We start from the raw sequence: 19,357 nt of genomic DNA, 5'->3' as shown, positions 1-19,357 counted from the left end.
CCTGTCACCCTTGAGCTGGTTGCTGCCAGTTTGCCCTCCATTAATCTTCTCCTCGTTCCAAGAGGGGTCCACTGGAGGAAGTTGATATTCATCGGGTTTCAGGGCCAATGCAAAGTCGGGCAATGTTGGTGCTGTTTCCATGATTCTGCAGTAAATCATTTGATCATTGTCAACCTTCCTTTCATCAATCAAGAAATGAAAAGGAAAAAAGCATCATACCGGTTATTTCCACTCGAGCAAAACTTACCTTTCATAAGAGTACAGATCACGGTTTATCCGAACCTTGCTTGACGTATCTTTTGGAATTTTCTCAGAGAGATACTTCATGGTTCCCCAGAGTGGCGGATATCTGCACCAAGGATCGTAAGTGAAGCCATTAAAAACTGTCAACGGGTGCATATATTTCCCTTGTTAAAAAAGTATACACAAAAAGCTAAAAACTAATGCTGGCCTTACTACTAAATCCTCACAAATTAATTTAGAATGAATACAGGAAACCACAAGGGGCGATTGGAATGATTTCCACAATTTACAGGCTCTATGTAGAAGTACTGTAAATTGATGAAAGTGGAATGACCATAGTTTGTGATCTGTCACTATAATACATGTCAATTGTGACAGGAAAGTTATGAACAAAAACGTTTAGGATCCATTAAAATGAAACCAAAGCACACAAATGCTGATCTACCACTGAGAATCAACACCATATTCTGCAACAAGCATAACCTAAAATGCAACCACTTGCAAACATTAATACCCCTGCATTTGAAAGAAAAGGCACCTAAGCACATTGAATGCTTTCACATACAACCTAGGTGTACAGAATGCTGAAAAAGAGTAGCTAAACTTGTTGCCTCGAGGATAAGGAACAGAATGAAGTATGGAGAAAAAAGAATAAAACATTGAGGACCGGAGAATAGGTAAACAATGATGAGAATAAGCATGCAAAATTACTTCCACTGGAGGTAAAATATATTTTTTAAATATTGCGTGTCTATATATATATATACTTTGAAACTTTCCCTATGAAAATTACTTCAACAAACCCAAAGTTCTGGGTAGATGATATGATTTTGAGCCAAGCTTATCTGCTGACTTCAATATCATTACTGTTTAGAAGAGTTATGGAAGACTATCTATATACCCTTCACTAAGTAAACCATCTATCTATATACCCTTCAACTTGTGTCCAATAGTTCTTCTGATATACATCATCATAAAGCAACTTATGGTAGGGTTTTGAGTAAGTTTATGCCTCTCTCTCTCTCAAATTTCCAAAATCTAGGAAATGTCTTTGAATTTGTACTTACGTTTTTCATCCACTTCAACATCAAAAAAAGAGTAAATAAAGATATTCACAAACACCCTAAACTTGCATTAAGTGAATATTTTACTATTTTAGTATGACCTCTATAGATTGGAGTTCACTACCAATGCAACTAGAAGAAGCCTAAGTAGAAGCAATTTTGCTAGATATCAAGCCTACTTGGGACCTTAAGTGCTCAATTTTAGTGTGTCGAGCCTTAATTTATGTTTTCTCCTCCTTTTGAAGAATTATGCTGCTAGTTTGGGTGCCTTGTTTTCTTTAATTTTTAGTAATCAAGCAATCTGGAATATTCCAGATCTGTGGCATGGACTGCAAAAGTGGCCCATAAGTCCTTTAACGAGTTGTTTTGGTATATTTTTATTTGGTTTTACTATATTCCAATTTAGTTAACTAGCTTCTCTAAAACCTATGTAACATGTTACTTATAGAAAGATTTTCAGCAGCTATTGATGCTACTTCGACGGTGGTTGCCTTGTTTCCCACGTTCAATTTCTAAGGAAACCTTGGTATTATTCCCTAGCCTTCTTTTCTTCTTCTTCATCTTCTTCTTTTTCCCCCTTCTATTAGTCTTGAAAAACCAGAACTTATTCGACCAGAGCAAACACTTCTGAATTAAACCCATAAAATCTTTATAACATCAGCAAAAATCCTATTAAACCCTGACCATCCTTAAACATGATTCATATCAAACCACAGAAAAGAAATACTGAATAGCCCCACAGATTACAAGAAAGAATGCTATAGTATTTTTAGGGATAAAGGCTATCATTGAAAACTCAAGAAGATAATTAACCTATAAATAACTATTTCAGAAAGTTAGCTTAGAGAATAAGAATTCCCAAAATGATTAGAAAGGTATAAATGATTATTTTCTAACTGTTACTTTCAAAGATTTATTTTCAGGGTATCCATCTTTCTTCTTTCTTTTCATTTTTTTTTTTTTTTTTTTTTTTCCATTTGTTTTGGTAATAACAAACAGAACTGCTAACTACCTTGACAGAGGAAGAGCTGCATTAAATGCCTCACATGCCTTCCAACTTTCTTTGAAATACTTGTCGGCCGCTTGCAAAGCAGCTACAGCCATCCCATGGTATTTTTGTGTTTCCCTCATCAATGATCAAACCATGATAATAATATATATATATATATATATATATATATATATATATATATATATAAGGAGTTTTATTAATGAAAAAAACCCTAAAAGTACAAGAAGGGAAGCCAAAGCTCACCCAACAAACCCACCCAACAGACCCAAACAAACCCTCATCCGCCCTCAAGACCCGACCGGAACGCTACAACGCATTAGCCTTACCCATCCTTCTTTTTTGCTAGTGCGTCTTCTCCGACATTCCCCAAGAAAATTCTCTATATACCCTTTCAGAGACGCCAAATTCCGATCCTCCTCCTCAGGGGACAGCACCTCGCGTGCTTCCTTATTCGCCCGATGAATAGACTCCTTCAAATCCTCCAGGAGCGCCCTATGCATATCATCATCCTTAACCACTTCCCGAAACTGCTCAAGCAGCCACTTTTGGGGTTTGGTAAACGTTGGTGACCTCTCCACAGCCTCAGCCTCTGCCACCAACACACAGACAAAAATTTCATCAGACGAGGGTAGGGCTGAGATAAGAGGGTCAGAAAGGTCACCGGCATGGTCTGGCTGGAAACCGGCATGGTCTGAAGACTCCGGCTTAAAATCCGAGGTTCTGTCCCCCTGCAGAGCTGTCGCATTGGGTATGACGTTGTCGGCCCCCAACTCCAGCCCAGAAGTGCTCACCGAGGAGGCTTCCTTAGCATCCAGCGTTGACTTAGCTGAAGGAGGTACAGTTCTCGGCCCAGAAAAGCCTCGCCGGAGTAAGCCCTTCGCAGGAGAAGAATTACGAATAGAACCCACCGCTCCCTTCGCCGGAGGAGGATTCCTGACAACCTTTCCCACCTTTGCGTCTATATCCTTAACTCTCGGAGCCAAGGAAGAAGAGCCCAGAGTCGACTCTCCCTGAATCATCGTCGACTCCCTCATCGGAAAACTACACCGGCAAAATCCTTCAGTACCCGAAGCCATGACGGCGCAAGGCATATGAGAATGCTGAAGAACTGGACCCAAATCCGCACCCGGAATCGAAAGGGAGCCAGAAGACCCATCGATGGGAATCGGGTCCGCTTCCAAAAATAAAGGCCTAAGCCCAACCCTATCCCTTTCCTCAGTAATTTTCTGAAGCGGGCCCTTGAGCCCAATCCTTAGCCTAAAACCAAAGGAGAATTTGGGCTTCAGGCCCAACCCATTAAGAATGACCCGGACCACCTCTAACCTAATTTGCTCAAGCCGCTTCTTCCTCCATGAAGCGCCGCCACCCAGAGATCGTCTTCTACCATACCCATGATTGAATCTTATGACCAGAGAAGATTCAGACTCCGGTCTCTCAAATACAAAACATTCCACTGCCTGCCGAGTTGTCTCCCTACTCCAAACCTAACGGAATCATCTTCTCCAACTTGCACCAAGCCACCTCCTTTGTCTGGATCAAATCCCCACCACCATTGGTTACCGGCGAGAGTACGACCTCTGCAAACATCAGAGAACCCATTGACTTTCCCCAAAACTTACACACTGGAGAGGCGTCAGCTAGTGCAGTCACGGCAGTGGCTTAAAAATAAGCCAGAACTTTTCTCAGCTCCCCAGACACACTACTCCAGCCCCGCCCATCACGACCTTCAGGGAGCAAGATCAACCCTCTCCGGCCACCCGAGGCATAGACTGCCACCTCCAAGAACCGGCCAGATTTATTCTCCCCTTTCTGAACAAAGGTCTCCGTCGAATTCCCCCCTAAAGGCTTTGACGAAAGCATCAAGAGTAGGATTTCGCAGCATTTCTTCCACCATCGACAGCAGCCAAGCAGCGCATCGTGAGTCAAGAAGCACAACCCTTGAAAATCCTTTCCTCTTTTCCTCCACCCTCAACACATCTAACCCTTTCGCCACCGAGAATAGGATAGATTTTGCCTCCACAAAGATCCGGCTCTCCATCCCCACCTACAGCCAACAATCCCCAAGAGAGATCGCACCAGCCTCTCCACCCCGCACCACTCACATGGCTCCCCAGATCAAGATCCCAAAATATGATAATAGCGAAACCAAAACCAGCGAAACAAAATCAGAAAGAACCACTAATGATCGAAGCCAGAACAACCGGAATGGACAAACCAGGACTGGGCTCTAGCGCAATGCGCCTCCGCTAGAGGAGAGAGAGAGAGAGAGAGAGAGAGGTTTTTTCAATCTTAGGTTTTTTCAATAATATGCTGCAGCCTGGTTAAAATTAAAGGAAAAAGAAAAATAAGAATGTATCAAATAAGTGTGCAACAAATTTGATACTCAATTTAGTACATAAATGTCAGATTGTGCAGATAAAACAAAATTCAGGGCAAATTAAATAAATATTTTATATACACACAAGCACACATATATATAGATGTATTATGTATATATAAACATATTCAAATAACCGCACCTCAACAACGGAAAATGTCATTTGAAACCTAGGGATTTAGCTTCTAGAATCTATACCATTTTTCACTTTCAGACTAGTGGATGATTCTGAAAGGAATCTGTACTGATAATGAAATAAAAGTGTTGTGCTATACAGACCAGTAAGTGGTTAAAAATGTGCAAACCATTATGCAGGCTCAAAACCCCCTGACTTTACCCCAGGTGATATAGCAATATTAGGCCGGTGGTGGTGGTGGGTGGTGTGTGGTGGTGGTGGAGGGGTTGGGTGAATGGTAAAAAAAGGAGATCCCTAATCCTGCACAGATCAACTTCTTAATGCATTGCCAATAATAACACTGGTTAGCAGCCAATGATAGTAAATTACATATTTTTTTTGTGAAAATCATTTTCACTCAATCCCTTCATGTCCCCCATACTAGCTCTGTACGTGGCTTGGAGCTTTCTGAAAAAGCATCCATTCCTCAACCCAAATGCTTAATTTTGAATCAAATGTGTGTCAATAGCAACAATGCAATAAATTGCAGCTGCATCTTTTGACCTTGAAAGCCTATTAGGAGAAATTCAGTTAATCCTTATTTTAACTCACACTCAAGCATCTTCAAGTTTATTAGATGAACAATTGGCGATTAACATCAATATCAGTCGTGGTATTAAAGGACTTCCAGTAACTATCGGGATACATGTATAAAATGTATGCAGAACCCAATTTATGATCTTACACACAATGACTTTGATTTTAAAGGCTCCCTGCCTAAATCATGGTATTAGATGACACTATCAAAATAACTCATTGAAGAAGTATATAGTGAAATACATATGCAATCTATAAAAGCATCTAATTTAGGATATCACTCATAATTTGATTTTAAAATTTGGTCTAATTCATGATATTAAGGGTCCCAATACATCCATTCAGACATCGTATGGTGATACATACTTTCCTCAGAGCAAGCATTTCTCTTTTCTAATCTTATAAATTGTGATAAGTTTAAAAAGATTTCTTTTGCTCATTGTGAACTAATTAGTCCTCTACTCTGAGGCTATGAGCCATTTGACTCTAAAATCTCGTCTGCACTTGCAAATTGGATGGTCAAATTCAAGTGAGGACCTTGTCCAACGAGGAGCTCAATAGCCTCCAAACCAATCAGAAAGGTATGTGTACATGTCTAACTGACTACACCTCAAAATTTCAGTAGATTTCCAATTCACATGCTATAACTTTAAAGTGTGAACCTCACTTTCCTGTGTAAGTTTAAGTTTTTCATGCAATCTAACATAATGAGAATAAATTATAACATGCTTATAAGTGTCAAGTTATACATGTGATACCACCAAAGTCAGAAATCAGATTAAGAGATAAGGACAACTAATGAGAACCATTTATTACAAGTTCGAAAGACAAATAAGAAATAAGAGAAATAATAAGCTACCTTTGCTTCGACATATTTCAGTGTCGATGCTTTTCCCCCCAACCATTTGCTAGTGGGAGGTTCATTATGTTATCTTGAGCCTGCAAAGCAAACAGAGTCAATAAAAGCAATATGTTCTCCAGAATGATCGATTGCACCTTTATCCAACACAGATAATTTAACGGCTAGTCGCACAAACAATCACAAATTATTTTGGTAAGATATGTTATATTGCAAGCAACTACAAAATCATTAATTTATCATCTTTATCAACAATGGAGTAAAAACAATTATGATGACTCACTATAGGGGGATACCAGGAGTATCTAACACTCCATATCAAATTGGGATTAATATACTAGGAATTGTACTGGTAAAAGAAAAAAAATTAGTTGTGGCAACATAACCTAACCCAATGTAGATACATGAAAATCTTGTCTTAAAAAATTGATGGCTCCAAAATGTTGGTCCTCAAAACTCAACCAAAAGTTTTACTGTTTTTGGATAAGTTAACAAGAGAAAATAAATGAAATTAAAAAAACAAGAATCATCCAAGAAAGAGTATGTTAAGTAGTAATATTGCAGGCTCCATAAGGATTATGAACTAAATTCTGAATGAAGTAGATAAGCTGTGTCTAATTTACTATGTCTAATTTATGAACTAAATTATGAACTAAATTCTGAATCAAGAGTACTATGTCTAATTTACCAACTTACTTTTTGTCTTTGTTTCCGATTCCCATGAGTGTTGCTAAAAGGCTTGAGAAAGTCCAAAGAGATTTCTTGTGGGGAGGAATGGGAGATGAGGCTAAGTTGCATCTTGTAAAGTGGGATCAAGTTTGTCTTCTCTTGCACTACGGTGGTCTTGGTATTCGAAAGTTGCATCAGTTTAATCAAGCTCTCTTGGGGAAATGGCTTTGGAGATATGCGAATAAGAGTGAGGCTCTTTGGTGCAAGGTTATCAAAGCCAAGTACGAAGACCAGGAAGGCGGGTGGTGCACGAAGGAAGCTTCGGGTTCTCATGGTGTGGGTGTATGGAAGTATATTCGACAAGGTTGGAGTTCCTTTGCCAAAGGTTGTCGGTTTGAGGTGGGGGTGGGTTCGAAAGTTCGTTTCTGGCATGATATTTGGTGTGGAAAAAATCCTTTGAAGCAAGACTTCCCTTCTTTGTTCAGCATCGCTAGACACAAAGAAGCTTGGGTGAAGGATAATTTTACTTGGAGGAATGGGGTTGTAGAGTGGAATGTCATTTTTGTGCGACCCGTTCAAGATTGGGAGATGGATTTGGTTGCTCCTTTTTTTGATCGGTTGTACTCATGCAAGATCTCTGTAGGTACGGTGGATCGTATTTGCTAGGCCTCGTCTAGGAAAGGCAAGTTTGAGGTTAAGTCGCTCTTCAAGGCCTTGTCTAATTTTGACCATGAGGTGTTTCCTTGGAAGAGTATTTGGTGCATTAAGGTGCCTTTGCGAGTGGCTTTTTTCGGGTGGATCGCGGCCCTAGGCAAAATTTTGACTATTGATAATCTGCGTAAGAGGAACTTTGTGGTGGTGGAGTGGTGTTGTATGTGCAAAAAGTCAGAAGAGTCGGTAGATCATCTTCTTCTCCATTGCGAAACCGCAAGAACTCTTTGGCACACTATCTTTAGTCGGTTTGGGTTGCATTGGGTTATGCCTTGCAGAGTGAGGGATTTATTTTATTGCTGGTGGTCGGGAGGTCGTGCTCGAAGCGCGGTAGTTTGGAAGATGATTCCTCTATGTCTTATGTGGTGTATATGGATTGAAAGAAATGCTAGATGTTTTGAGAATTCTACTAGGACTATAGAGGAGCTGACTCATTTTTTCTTCTTTACTCTTTACTCTTGGACGGCCGCTTGGTTAGCTCCTTTAGTAATTAGTTTTTCTGACTTCCTCTTTCATTTCTCTCCTTCCTAGGCGCTCTCTTTTTATACTTCCCGTGTATATGGATTGCGCCCCTCTGCGCTTTTGTTATATAATACTTTTACTAATCAAAAAAAAAAGAAAAGTAGATAAGCTGTAATAAATGATGAAGGATAAAATGATTCCTTTTAGTCACAATAAAACTCAGCGTCTAGGCAGTTGAAATTCTCACATTCTCCATATCTTTCAGATACTAGTGAGTGATTCAATATCAATAGAAATGGAGCATGTAATTGAAATGATCATTCTAGGACTGTTAGAAAGAATATCTTCTATTAATAGGGGTAACTTCATTTATGAAAACTGTAAACCAACTAGCCGAACCAATTTTAGCTCAATACATCAGATTTATGAACAACTTTAGACTATCCTATCTTACAGAAAGGGATCCAGATACAGCATCAGTTTGATTTCAAATTGGTATATTGAACAAGAACTAACTAAGAATAGCAATAGAATGCTTTGTGCAGGGGATATTAGTGAGTGATTCAATATCAAAAGAATTGGAGCAGGTAATTGAAATGATCATTCTAGGAGGACTGAATAGAAAGAATATCTTATGTTACCTACTGCAATTCATCGACAAGGGTAACTTCATTTGTAAAAATTGTATACCAACAAGCAAAACAATTTCAGCACAATACATCAGAATTGTGAACCCTTTCAAACAATCCTATCTTACTGAATACTCGTTCCATAAATTTCCCAAATTAGTTTGCCATGGAAAGGGATCCAAATACAGCATCAGTTTGACTTTGAAATGGTATATTGAGCAAGACTAACCTAAGAATAGCAATAGGATGCTTTGTACAGGGATTAAGGATGCGGAAAGATTTTTTCTGACATTCAGAGTTCCCTTTCCAGTTGTTGCTGACAGAGTAATTTCAAAAGGACAAGGTTAATAATTATTTGAGTAGCACTCAAAAACCATTTCTGTCTGTCTATGTGTGTGTGCGCGTTAGGTTCGCTTTATCAAAACTTTGCGCACATATTCTCCAACCCCCCCCCCCCAACAATCTTCCCTATTATCCTTTCTCTTTGAAAAAGAGAAACCTCCTCACAAGCCAGTACTTTAGCATTCTGAGATTCTGGCTGGTTGTAAGCCACAGCTATTGAATATGAACCACAAAGTGTAATAAAAAACATTGGAACAACAGAAATGGATAAAATCTGGGACTTTACTGAATATAGCAATGGTCAATAGTACAAATCATGGCCAAACCAATTAAGGTTTCTTTGGAGCAAAACACTTGCTGTTATCAACCATAGGGCTATAAATTAGCTGAGCTCAACTCGAGCTCAAAAGCTCATGCTTGAACTCTAGACGAGCTCAAAGCCCAATTGATTAAATAAACCTTTTTTTTTTTTTTTGATAAGTAAAGGAAGATCCACTAGTTAACTAACGGTTAAAGGGATAACAACTTGATCTTGGTCTTCAGCTCTTCCTTGGATTATGCAATTCAGAGCCATGCACACAGACTTGAAGATCAGAAGAGCATCTAATGATCCATTTGTTCATCCAAAAACAGAAGAAAAAAATAATAGCATTAATTAAATTTAAACATTGTTGAATTATCAAGCATATATGCAACTATATGAGCCTTGAATTCACAACTAAGAACGTGCTCACAAGCTTTATGCATGCACCTAATGAAAAACAAAAAAACAAAAAAGCAAAAAACAAATATTGCGGATGCATTTGTGTAGCCTAGCAGTCCTTATTCCCTAGCGTGTTGCCTCTATTACTAGAGATTGTTCACATGTAATTAACCAGGATGTTATAGTTACTATTTTGATAGAGTAAGCAGTAGAATTTATATTGTGCTATGTTATACTGTGCTATGTTATATATTAGGGTCTTTTTATTTGGGTCCCAGGGGTGTGGTTTGATTGATTGAAATGTTGGAAGAGCTGCTGAGGTCATCTGGTTCAGAGGAGTTCTTCAAATCCATCCGGGTGGAATCGAAGGCTCTCACTGTCAGGAGGGGTGGTAACAGGACTGGTTGATTCTTGGTGGTCTCGACTCAAGCCGTGGACGACAAGAGGAAAGTTATTGTGCTGCCTGAAGACTGAGAAGGACGGGGATGGGGCAGATTCGCTGGGGAACTGAGCAAAGTGAAGGCTTTTTTTGAAGCCACCACAGTGCCCCCCTCCGTCTCCGGTTCTGTTATTGGGTGCTCCACGCCCCACACGGTGGCTGGCGAGGTTGTTGTCCATCATGTGCGTGAGCTGGACCTGATTCAGATGGAGTCGTGTAGAGACGTCGAAGCTGGGAGAATGGCAGTGAATTGCTTCGAGTTGGAGAGGCAGTCAGCTAGACCGACAAAGACGAAGAAGACGCCTGGCTCGTCCCTTGGCGGGGGCAAGGTGAGGAAGACGAAGAAGCTAGGGTTTTTTAGCTTCTGGAGGATTTTCGTGAAGTGGGTATGGGCTGCTTTGAAGCCCAACGGTTTCCGGGTGAAATCCAAGCTCAAGTTGAAGAAGGCCTCCTCGAATCCGGGCCCTTATGATTTTGGGCCGGCTAAAGGGTTGGATCAGGTTGCCGGGTCGGTTTATGTTGCCAGGTTGGTTCAGGTTTTCGGATCAGATCTTCCCGATTCAGATCCTGTTTCCGGTTCCGACCCTGGTTTGAGTCCTATTTCTGAATCTAGGTCTGCTTCTCGTCCGACTGGGTATGTTTCTCCTCCCCTACCAGACCAGATTTCGGCTGTGAAGGGTGCTGGGGATTTGACAGGGTCTCTTCTTCCTCCGGTCACATATGGGTCACATGTGAAGCCGCTGGATGATGGCCAGTTGGGGGCCACCGGTTTGGATTCGGTGGTGGTCACGGTGGGTTCTGTCTCGCCAGCGGTGGAGCAGAATCCTAGTATGGCTGTTCGTCATTCTTTCCTGGCCAAGGGCTTGCTCCGATGGGGTTTTTTTTTGGGACGAAAACTACTCCTTCACCAGCCTCGTCTTCTGCCTTGGGCTATGGTACGGGTAAGGTGCAAGTGATGGCTTAGTCTAAGGAGTCGGTTGTGGCCTTTGGCGGCACCTCCGAGGTGCCCAGTGTTGTTGTTGCCCATGCAATGGTGAGCGTGGGTCTACCAGAGTCTAAGGATGGGCATCTAGAGCCTCTTGCAGGCAATGGCTTGGATCCGAATATGGATTTGGATCCGGATCCGGATCCTAAGAAGAGTGCTGTTGTAGGGGCCTCTTCTTTGGGTTTTTGCACTTTTGACACCACCTTTGATGCCACTACTGTTGAGTTGACCGATACCCAATTAGGGTTGATTGAGCGCCTAAGGGAAGAATTAAAGGTCAATGATACAACTAAGGTGGTTTTGAAGCAAATCGAAGAGATTTTTCTTCGCGTGAATAAAGGTGTGCGTGATGGGGTGCTGTCTACCAAGGAGGAGGGATCCATTTTGGCGTTTTACTTTGTGCAGATAAGAGAAATTTCTAGGTGGAAAATTGGTTGAGCAGGTCTAAGGGCAAGAGAGAGCTGTTAAATTTAGAGAGCTCTATTAATTACGGCATTTCTTACGGGCAATCCCGGACTAGGAGGGGCAAGACCACTGTGATGTAGTGATCTGAGTGGGTTTGTGGGGTTTTTTGGGTGTTTTTTAGGGTGAGCTTTGGGTGGGTTTGTGGGGTTCCTTTTGTGGGTGAGCTTTGGGGTTTCTTCTTGTACAGTTTTTTCTTCTCTTTTCTCTTTTTCAATAAAACTACTTAGTACTTATCAAAAAAAAAAAAAAAAACTATTTTGATAGACCACAACTGTAAACTGCATAAATAAAGGGGTGTTAAAGTTATTAAGAGATTAGAATTCCTACCCAAATAATAAAAGAAAAAGAAGAAATCCTTGTAACAAATGTTGCAGAAAAGAGGCTCTGATGGCATCCTGCCATGGATAAAAACTTAAGTTCTGACAAATTATAGATTTTATGATTACTAAAGCTGATAATTCACTATGTAGAAATTTAGCTATCTTATATGAATGCCAAAGAAACAAGAAGAGACAACAGGATCCTGAAAAATTTAAGCTCACAATCCATAGTTATAAGTCAATGTGTTCATCAGACCTGCTGCCAGTACTTCACCATCTCACATGCAAGCCTTCACTTTACTGCAAGAGTAGCTTTGGTACTATCAATTGCCATTCCAAGTTGAATGTCAACACCCTACATCAGAAAGATCATCAGTGGGAAAAAAAAAATCCAAAAAAAAGGGAGGGGGTAAAAAGAACAAAAGGAAATCATCAAACGCAAAGTATGGGATAGTCCAAGTCTTAAGAGCGGCCACTTCATACAGTAAAACGTTGGAGAATAGAAACATATCCAAGTCACCCCTCTCAAGACTTCACTTAGGTAGGACCAGTACCAGTAACCTCTAAAAGGAAAACTGCCTACATGATACAAATTTATATACATATGAAATTAAAAAGATGATCATTTTATATATATATATATATATATATATATATATATATATTTCTTTTGGGTCTATCTTCTCTATAAACCAAATATTGGCATTTGGCATTGTCATCATAAAAACTGAGATTTTGTAGAAAAATAGTACCTCAAGCAATTAAGACCTGAAGGATTAAGAAGAAAAAATAGTCATCTTTTACTAAAGAAAGGAAGAAGCATGTTAATTGTTAGAGCAACCAACACAAGAACCGTAGATAGTAGGTCAAAAGGCTCAACACATATTTAGACTCCTATCAAGATGCACACTCAACCAATACAAGACTTTCTGTAACACTCTCAGGTACTGGCCCAACAGAGCAAAACAAAATCCAATAGAGACAAGCTGGTAGAACCAGTCACTGGAACTAGAAGAAACCCAATAGAGACAAATGGGCTCAACCAACTCAAAACCAAAGACAGATGTAAATGGCCAAGCATGTGGAGTCCAAGACCAAAAACAAGCAAACAAATGTTGGGTGAATTTTACTTTATTAGAAAGATCATTGATCCATTAAAAACCTTTACGTTATTTAAAATATGTCATCTTTATTTTGCTCAACAAAAGTGACTAACTTAGAAAATATGTTTTAGATCAAAACAAGAGTTCTCTTAACAAGAATAGTACATATATATCCCATATGTATCTACAAATAGGTCATATTTTGGTTACACCAAGTGTAACTCTTTTTTACTTATCTTACACCACTCAATAATTGTTCATTAAATCAAGATTTTACTAAATCCAACCATTCTATTACATATTCTTCCTACATCATGCTTGCTAAACATCAGGACAATCAGAGATGACAAGATTTTTCAATTATAAAATGTTCAAAATTATATATTTGGAAAACAAACTAAAAGCATAACTTCATGAACTGGTGGATAGTTAAAAATGTTTGGTTCATGTACTCTATATCATGCCAAACAAGTATGGGAAAATTAAATGATCAAACAGTGGGTATGGCAAAATATGGATCTAATAAGAAGTTACTAAGTGGTTTAATATTTACAAAGTATTATTACCAAATGCAACTTGATCCTGACCCAGAGAAAGTATCTTGTTCTTCATAAAATACAATTTCTATCTAAACATTAGCATGAAACTCCAACTCATACTTTTTAACCCTATGTCATGCTGCCCACTGGCTAGTGCTAGATGAACATGAATCACTCCAAGTTTCAAGAAAACGGAAATGATTAACCTTAACCATTGGATAGCCTAACCAAACCTATGGTAATTTAGTTATTATAGCAAGCTAAAACCGGACAACAATTAGACTTCAACATTTGATTATATACCGCTAACAGTAACAAAAAGACATGCTTTCGCATCATCACATGTAATACACAGTTGTAAGTAAACACATCAGGCTTACAATCGAAGTCTTTCATTGTAGAGAACGCTTCCACGGCCTTTTCAGCCATACCCATCTTGGCATATCCTGCAATTAACACCCTAAAAGCATTGGAAGTAATCGGAATTTGAAGGTTTTTGAGGTCTTGGAGAGTTTCCCAGTACAAGTCAAAGCCATATTTGCCCTTAACGAGCATGTCAACAATGAGACTATCAGAGGCCCGGGTAGGCAAGTAAACGTCCAAAATATTATGGTTAAGAACTCCCTCTAAAAAATTATCAACACAAGAAATGCAAAAGAAACCAAGATGTTAGTTCATAAACGAACTTCTTTCCAGAAGTTGCAGTTGTAGATGATAGATAATGACAGTGGATTGTGCAATGAATAATATGCACAAGCAAGCCTTTTATTGAATTAAGCAAAACCATTTAGGCAATGGGAGAGAGAGAGAGAGAGAGAGAGAGAGAGAGAGAGGAGAGCATAACTCGTAATCAAGTTCCAAAAACTTGGAGCCTTAAAGAGAACTATATAGTAAAAATGTACAATCTTGTGAGCACACAAGTAGATCATATATAGTCACAACAAAATCAATGAAGAAAAAATATATCATACTGCATAGAATTATCACATATTAAGACCATCAGAGATTAAGTATAAAAATTCAAAAATTAAACAATCATTAGTTGAACAGAATTTGAATAACCATACAGTCAAAAACTCCATGCTTTTTGTCTGCAGAAGAGGTATCATGCTGAACAAAGAACAAACTATTATGAATCACGAAAACAACTTTAGATAAAATGAATCTCCTTTGCTCTTTCAAGTTAATAATGTTACAAAAAAAAAAAAAAAAATCAGGAATGGATTAGAAAATTCTAGGAAGCATTGGAAATGATCCATGTCATCCACTTCTTCAGTAGTATTAACACTTATTTCATGCACCAACTATAAGAACCAATTCCACCCTCCCAGTGGAGGCTACAAGGCTGGAAAAAAAAAAAGGATTTCATGGAGGGAGGGTGGTTGTCAATATCAACCGAGCCTATTGTTTTACAACAGCTTGTCCCGGAATTGTGCCAAAACCATACGTTATTGTCATTTATTCCTCTGCAGTGGCCAATAATTATGCACGGGACATATATTCCATTTCCCGTGAGTTCCTGTGACCATGTAGAAGGGCCTTTGTATTTCGGTAAAGATGTCTATTCAAATCATATCCAAAAGACTTCATTCTACTTGCAAGATCCAGGACATGCTCCTTCTTATCTTGGGAACGAAGTAAAGACCAAAGCAGCCGGTTGCAAGCTCGTGGCATCAACATGAAACCTTTTTCTATGGAATAGAGGAACACATTTATCGCCAGGTCCAGATTCCCTTCTCTGCAGAGACCATGAATCAATTTAACACAACTTGGGGGAGTGACAATGATCTTGCAATCCTCAAGAACAGAATATATCGCCATAGTTTCATCTACTCTTCTTGCCTGACAAAACCCAATGAGCAAAATGGTATACGGCCCTCGATCAAAATCTTTCATTTTATAATTATGCACGGGACATATATTCCATTTCCCGTGAGTTCCTGTGACCATGTAGAAGGGCCTTTGTATTTCGGTAAAGATGTCTATTCAAATCATATCCAAAAGACTTCATTTTACTTACAAGATCCAGGACATGCTCCTTCTTATCTTGGGAACGAAGTAAAGACCAAAGCAGCCGGTTGCAAGCTCGTGGCATCAACATGAAACCTTTTTCTATGGAATAGAGGAACACATTTATCGCCAGGTCCAGATTCCCTTCTCTGCAGAGACCATGAATCAATTTAACACAACTTGGGGGAGTGACAATGATCTTGCAATCCTCAAGAACAGAATATATCGCCATAGTTTCATCTACTCTTCTTGCCTGACAAAACCCAATGAGCAAAATGGTATACGGCCCTCGATCAAAATCTTTCATTTTATAATCCATTTCAAGTATGCCTCGGATTGCCTTTTCCACCTCTCCTTTCTCAAAATGTTCCTCTACTGCTTTGATGGTTCCCTCTTCCCTGCCTGGAAGGCTCCTCAAATACTTTAACCAAAGACTAATAGCTAATGAAACCTTTCTTTTCCTGCATGACCAGGTCATAAGTGATTTATAAACTGCAACGCTAGGTGTAATCCCATTCTTCTGCATTTGATCGAAGACCCCAACTGCATCCTCTTCTCTGTCAACCCGATAAAGAGCATCTATAAGTGTTCCATATGTAATGCTATCTGGAGAGAGTCCTTTTAGTTGCAGGTCCTTGAAGAGCTTGAAAGCACCATTAATGTTCCGAGCCTTGCAAAAACCATTGATCAGAATGTTGTAAGTTATGATATCAGGCACAACCCCACTATCAGCAAGTTGCGTGAGAAGTTTGTAGGCTTTAAGAATTAATCCCGACTCGCATAGTTGCTCCACCATTGTTTGGAGACTAACCTTATCAAGACCCCGGTTGGCACCTTGAGAAAGCCGAAGAAATACGGAAGGATTTCTCCCTATCTCCATCTTGTAAAACAAAATATGAGCTTCCTCAAGCTGCCGAGCCTTACAAAGTCCATCAATAAGAGCATTGAAGGTCACAACAGAAGGAAAACATCCAAGCTTCTCCATATCATTGAATATCAGTTGTGCCTCCTCAACCAGCCCATTCCTACACATACCACAAATGAGAACAGTATATGTGGAGGCATTAGGGAAGCAATCATGCTTTGAAATCTCAAGTTGGAGAGACCGAGCCTTATCCAAAAGGCCGATATCACATAACCCTTTAATCACAGCATTATAACAACACGTATCCGGAGCCAAATCCCTCTCAGCCATCTCACCTAACAATTTCAATGCATCCTGAACCCTACCCGCATTTGATAACCCCTGAATCATTATAGTGTACAAAACAACATCCGGCTTGACGTCCTCCTTAAGAATTTTTCTGAACCATGCAAGTGCTTCTTTATATCTTTTAGCTCTAAACAAACCATCAATCAAACAACTATACCCAACGAGTCCAACAGGAAAACCATCCGTCTCAAAGGTTCGCAGAAGCGCATAAGCTTCATCAAGCCTACCCGATTTACAGAACCCATTAAGCAACGCACTGCAAGTAAACGCATCAGGAAACAGTCCACTCTCTTTCATTGTATTGAACAATCTATGTGCCTCATCGAGCCTCTTCGCCTGACACAACCCCGAAACAATAATAGTGCAAGTTATCTCGTTTGGTGATATACCCCTCTGGCTTATTTCATCAAACAAGTTAAGTGCATCCTGAGTCTTGCCAATTTTGTAAAGCCCATCAATCAAGATGTTATAGGTAGCTAAATCCGGACCACAATTAGACTTCAACATTTGATTATATACCGCTAACGCTAACAAAAAGACCTGCTTTCGCATCATCACATGTAATACACAGTTGTAAGTAAACACATCAGGCTTACAATCGAAGTCTTTCATTGTAGAGAAGGCTTCCACGGCCTTTTCAGCCATACCCATCTTGGCATATCCTGCAATTAACACCCTAAAAGCATTGGAAGTAATCGGAATTTGAAAATTTTTGAGGTCTTGGAGAGTTTCCCAGTACAAGTCAAAGCCATGTTTGTCCTTAACGAGCATGTCAACAATGAGACTATCAGAGGCCCGGCTGTGGAGAAGCTCTGTTCGCGTTGACCAGATGAAGAATCGGAACCCTAGTTTCGGGTTCGGCACTTGTTGGAGGACAGAGGTGACGATGTTGGATGAGAGATTGGGGAGTAGGCGGTCCAAATCGTGTTCCATTGGACTGGAGTTTTGGAGGGTGGACAAGATTTGATTGCAAGTAACAGCTCTGCGACGATAGAAGCATGGTCGTTCGGGAGAGGAGGCAGGTCGGAGGAGCAAAGTTGAGAGTTTCATCGCCTTATCGAAATGGCGGCACCGGCACAGCTCTCACTGTCATTGCTTGCAATGTGGTCGAGTATCTGGTCAAAGAGTATTTCACCAAATATTACAAATGTTAATTAAACTCCAAATCATGGAGGAAAACTTAGCATTACAACATGTTCTCTTCAAAAAGAGGACCTTAGGGGTACTGTCAAAACCCAACCCCTGCTCGGCCAAAACAGAAAGCCAGGGCAAAAAAACAAAAAAAAAAAATTACAAAAACAAGAGTAAGCCAAAACCAGAAAATCAAAAACCAACATTTAGCCAAAAAAAACAAAGCAACCCACGAACACCAACATTTGAACTACATTCAGCCAAACCATAGAACAAGGAAAACCCAATTTGGTTAGAACTCCAAAATCGGAAAGGAAAACATAAGCCCAAAAGGTTTTTTTTTTTTTGAAGACCAAATATCCATTCGGGAGAAGCTCAGCAAATTTCACAGTTTACACACAACACCACATTCGGTGGGTACCAGAAAATAAGCCAAGAAATTTTTTCAAGAAATTTACACATTCTCAACCAACAACCGAAAATCAAAGGGAATAAAATTTTCCAAACTATTGAGTGAAGCAAAACCGAAGCAGGGGAGCAAAACATGACACATGTTAGATATTATAATCGAAACTAGACCCACAAGCTCGTTTAAAATTCAGACTTGAAAAATCCAAGCATCTAAACCTTGAATAACCTCAAAATAGCATCCCTCTTTACAAATCAAACACAAAAGGCACTATCAAGATCTCTTAAACCATGTTAGATATTACAATCGAAAAGAATGGTACAAGAACAGTAAAACCATGAAAAAATCCCATTTCAAAATTCCACTTACCAAATCAGCTGCAAAAAACGGATATTGACAAAACAATCCTCTGAGCTGGTGCCGTGGGTGGCGTTCGGCCGGCCGGATCTTGGATGGTGGGCGTTGTCGGTGGCGATCCGCGGGTGGAATTCGGTGGGCGTCGTCGCCGGATTTCGAGCTGATTCCGTGGGTGGGCGTTGCCAATGGTGGTGCGCGGGTGGCGCTCGTTGCCGGAAGTGGATGGTGGTGGGCGGAGGCGGAAGGTCGGGGGGGGAGAGAGAGAGCGGCGTGCAAAAGTGAGGAGGAGAGGGAAAATGAAACAGGAAACCTGGGCCTCACTCGCGTGGTTTCAAGTTTTTTTCTCTTTTATTTTTTTTTATTTTTTATTTTTAGGGAAATTATATCTAAAATCCTTAGGTAAACGCGCTTTTATTAAAAACTCCCTAGGTATTTTTTTTTTGGAAATTTAGTTCCTGGGTCACTCGAAACTATTAGAAAACTCTCTACCGTCAATTTTTGTTAACTTCCGTTAGTCTACTCAAAACTCACCGTTTTATCTGATTAAAATATTATTTTTTTATTAATTTAATTTAAAAAATTCAATGTTAAAAAAAATAAATA

The 19,357-nt window shown here is 39.7% G+C and overlaps 1 protein-coding gene across 1 annotated transcript; it reads right to left on the bottom strand.

The window, feature by feature from the left end:
• Positions 1-258: 258 nt before the first annotated feature.
• On the bottom strand, positions 259-19,061 carry LOC132184527 (pentatricopeptide repeat-containing protein At1g79540). The gene is made up of 5 exons (XM_059598197.1): positions 18,767-19,061; positions 14,015-17,972; positions 12,249-12,347; positions 6,268-6,347; positions 259-349 (listed from the first exon to the last, which is right to left on the bottom strand). The coding sequence occupies exon 2, from the start codon at positions 17,905-17,907 to the stop codon at positions 15,538-15,540; it is 2,370 nt and encodes a 789-aa protein (XP_059454180.1). The 5' UTR covers positions 17,908-17,972; positions 18,767-19,061; the 3' UTR covers positions 259-349; positions 6,268-6,347; positions 12,249-12,347; positions 14,015-15,537.
• Between the last annotated feature and the right edge of the window lie 296 nt (positions 19,062-19,357).

Source organism: Corylus avellana, chromosome ca6, assembly GCF_901000735.1.
Source record: "Corylus avellana chromosome ca6, CavTom2PMs-1.0".
Classification (NCBI taxonomy): Eukaryota; Viridiplantae; Streptophyta; class Magnoliopsida; order Fagales; family Betulaceae; genus Corylus; species Corylus avellana.
This window is presented reverse-complemented; position numbering and strand designations above follow the sequence as displayed.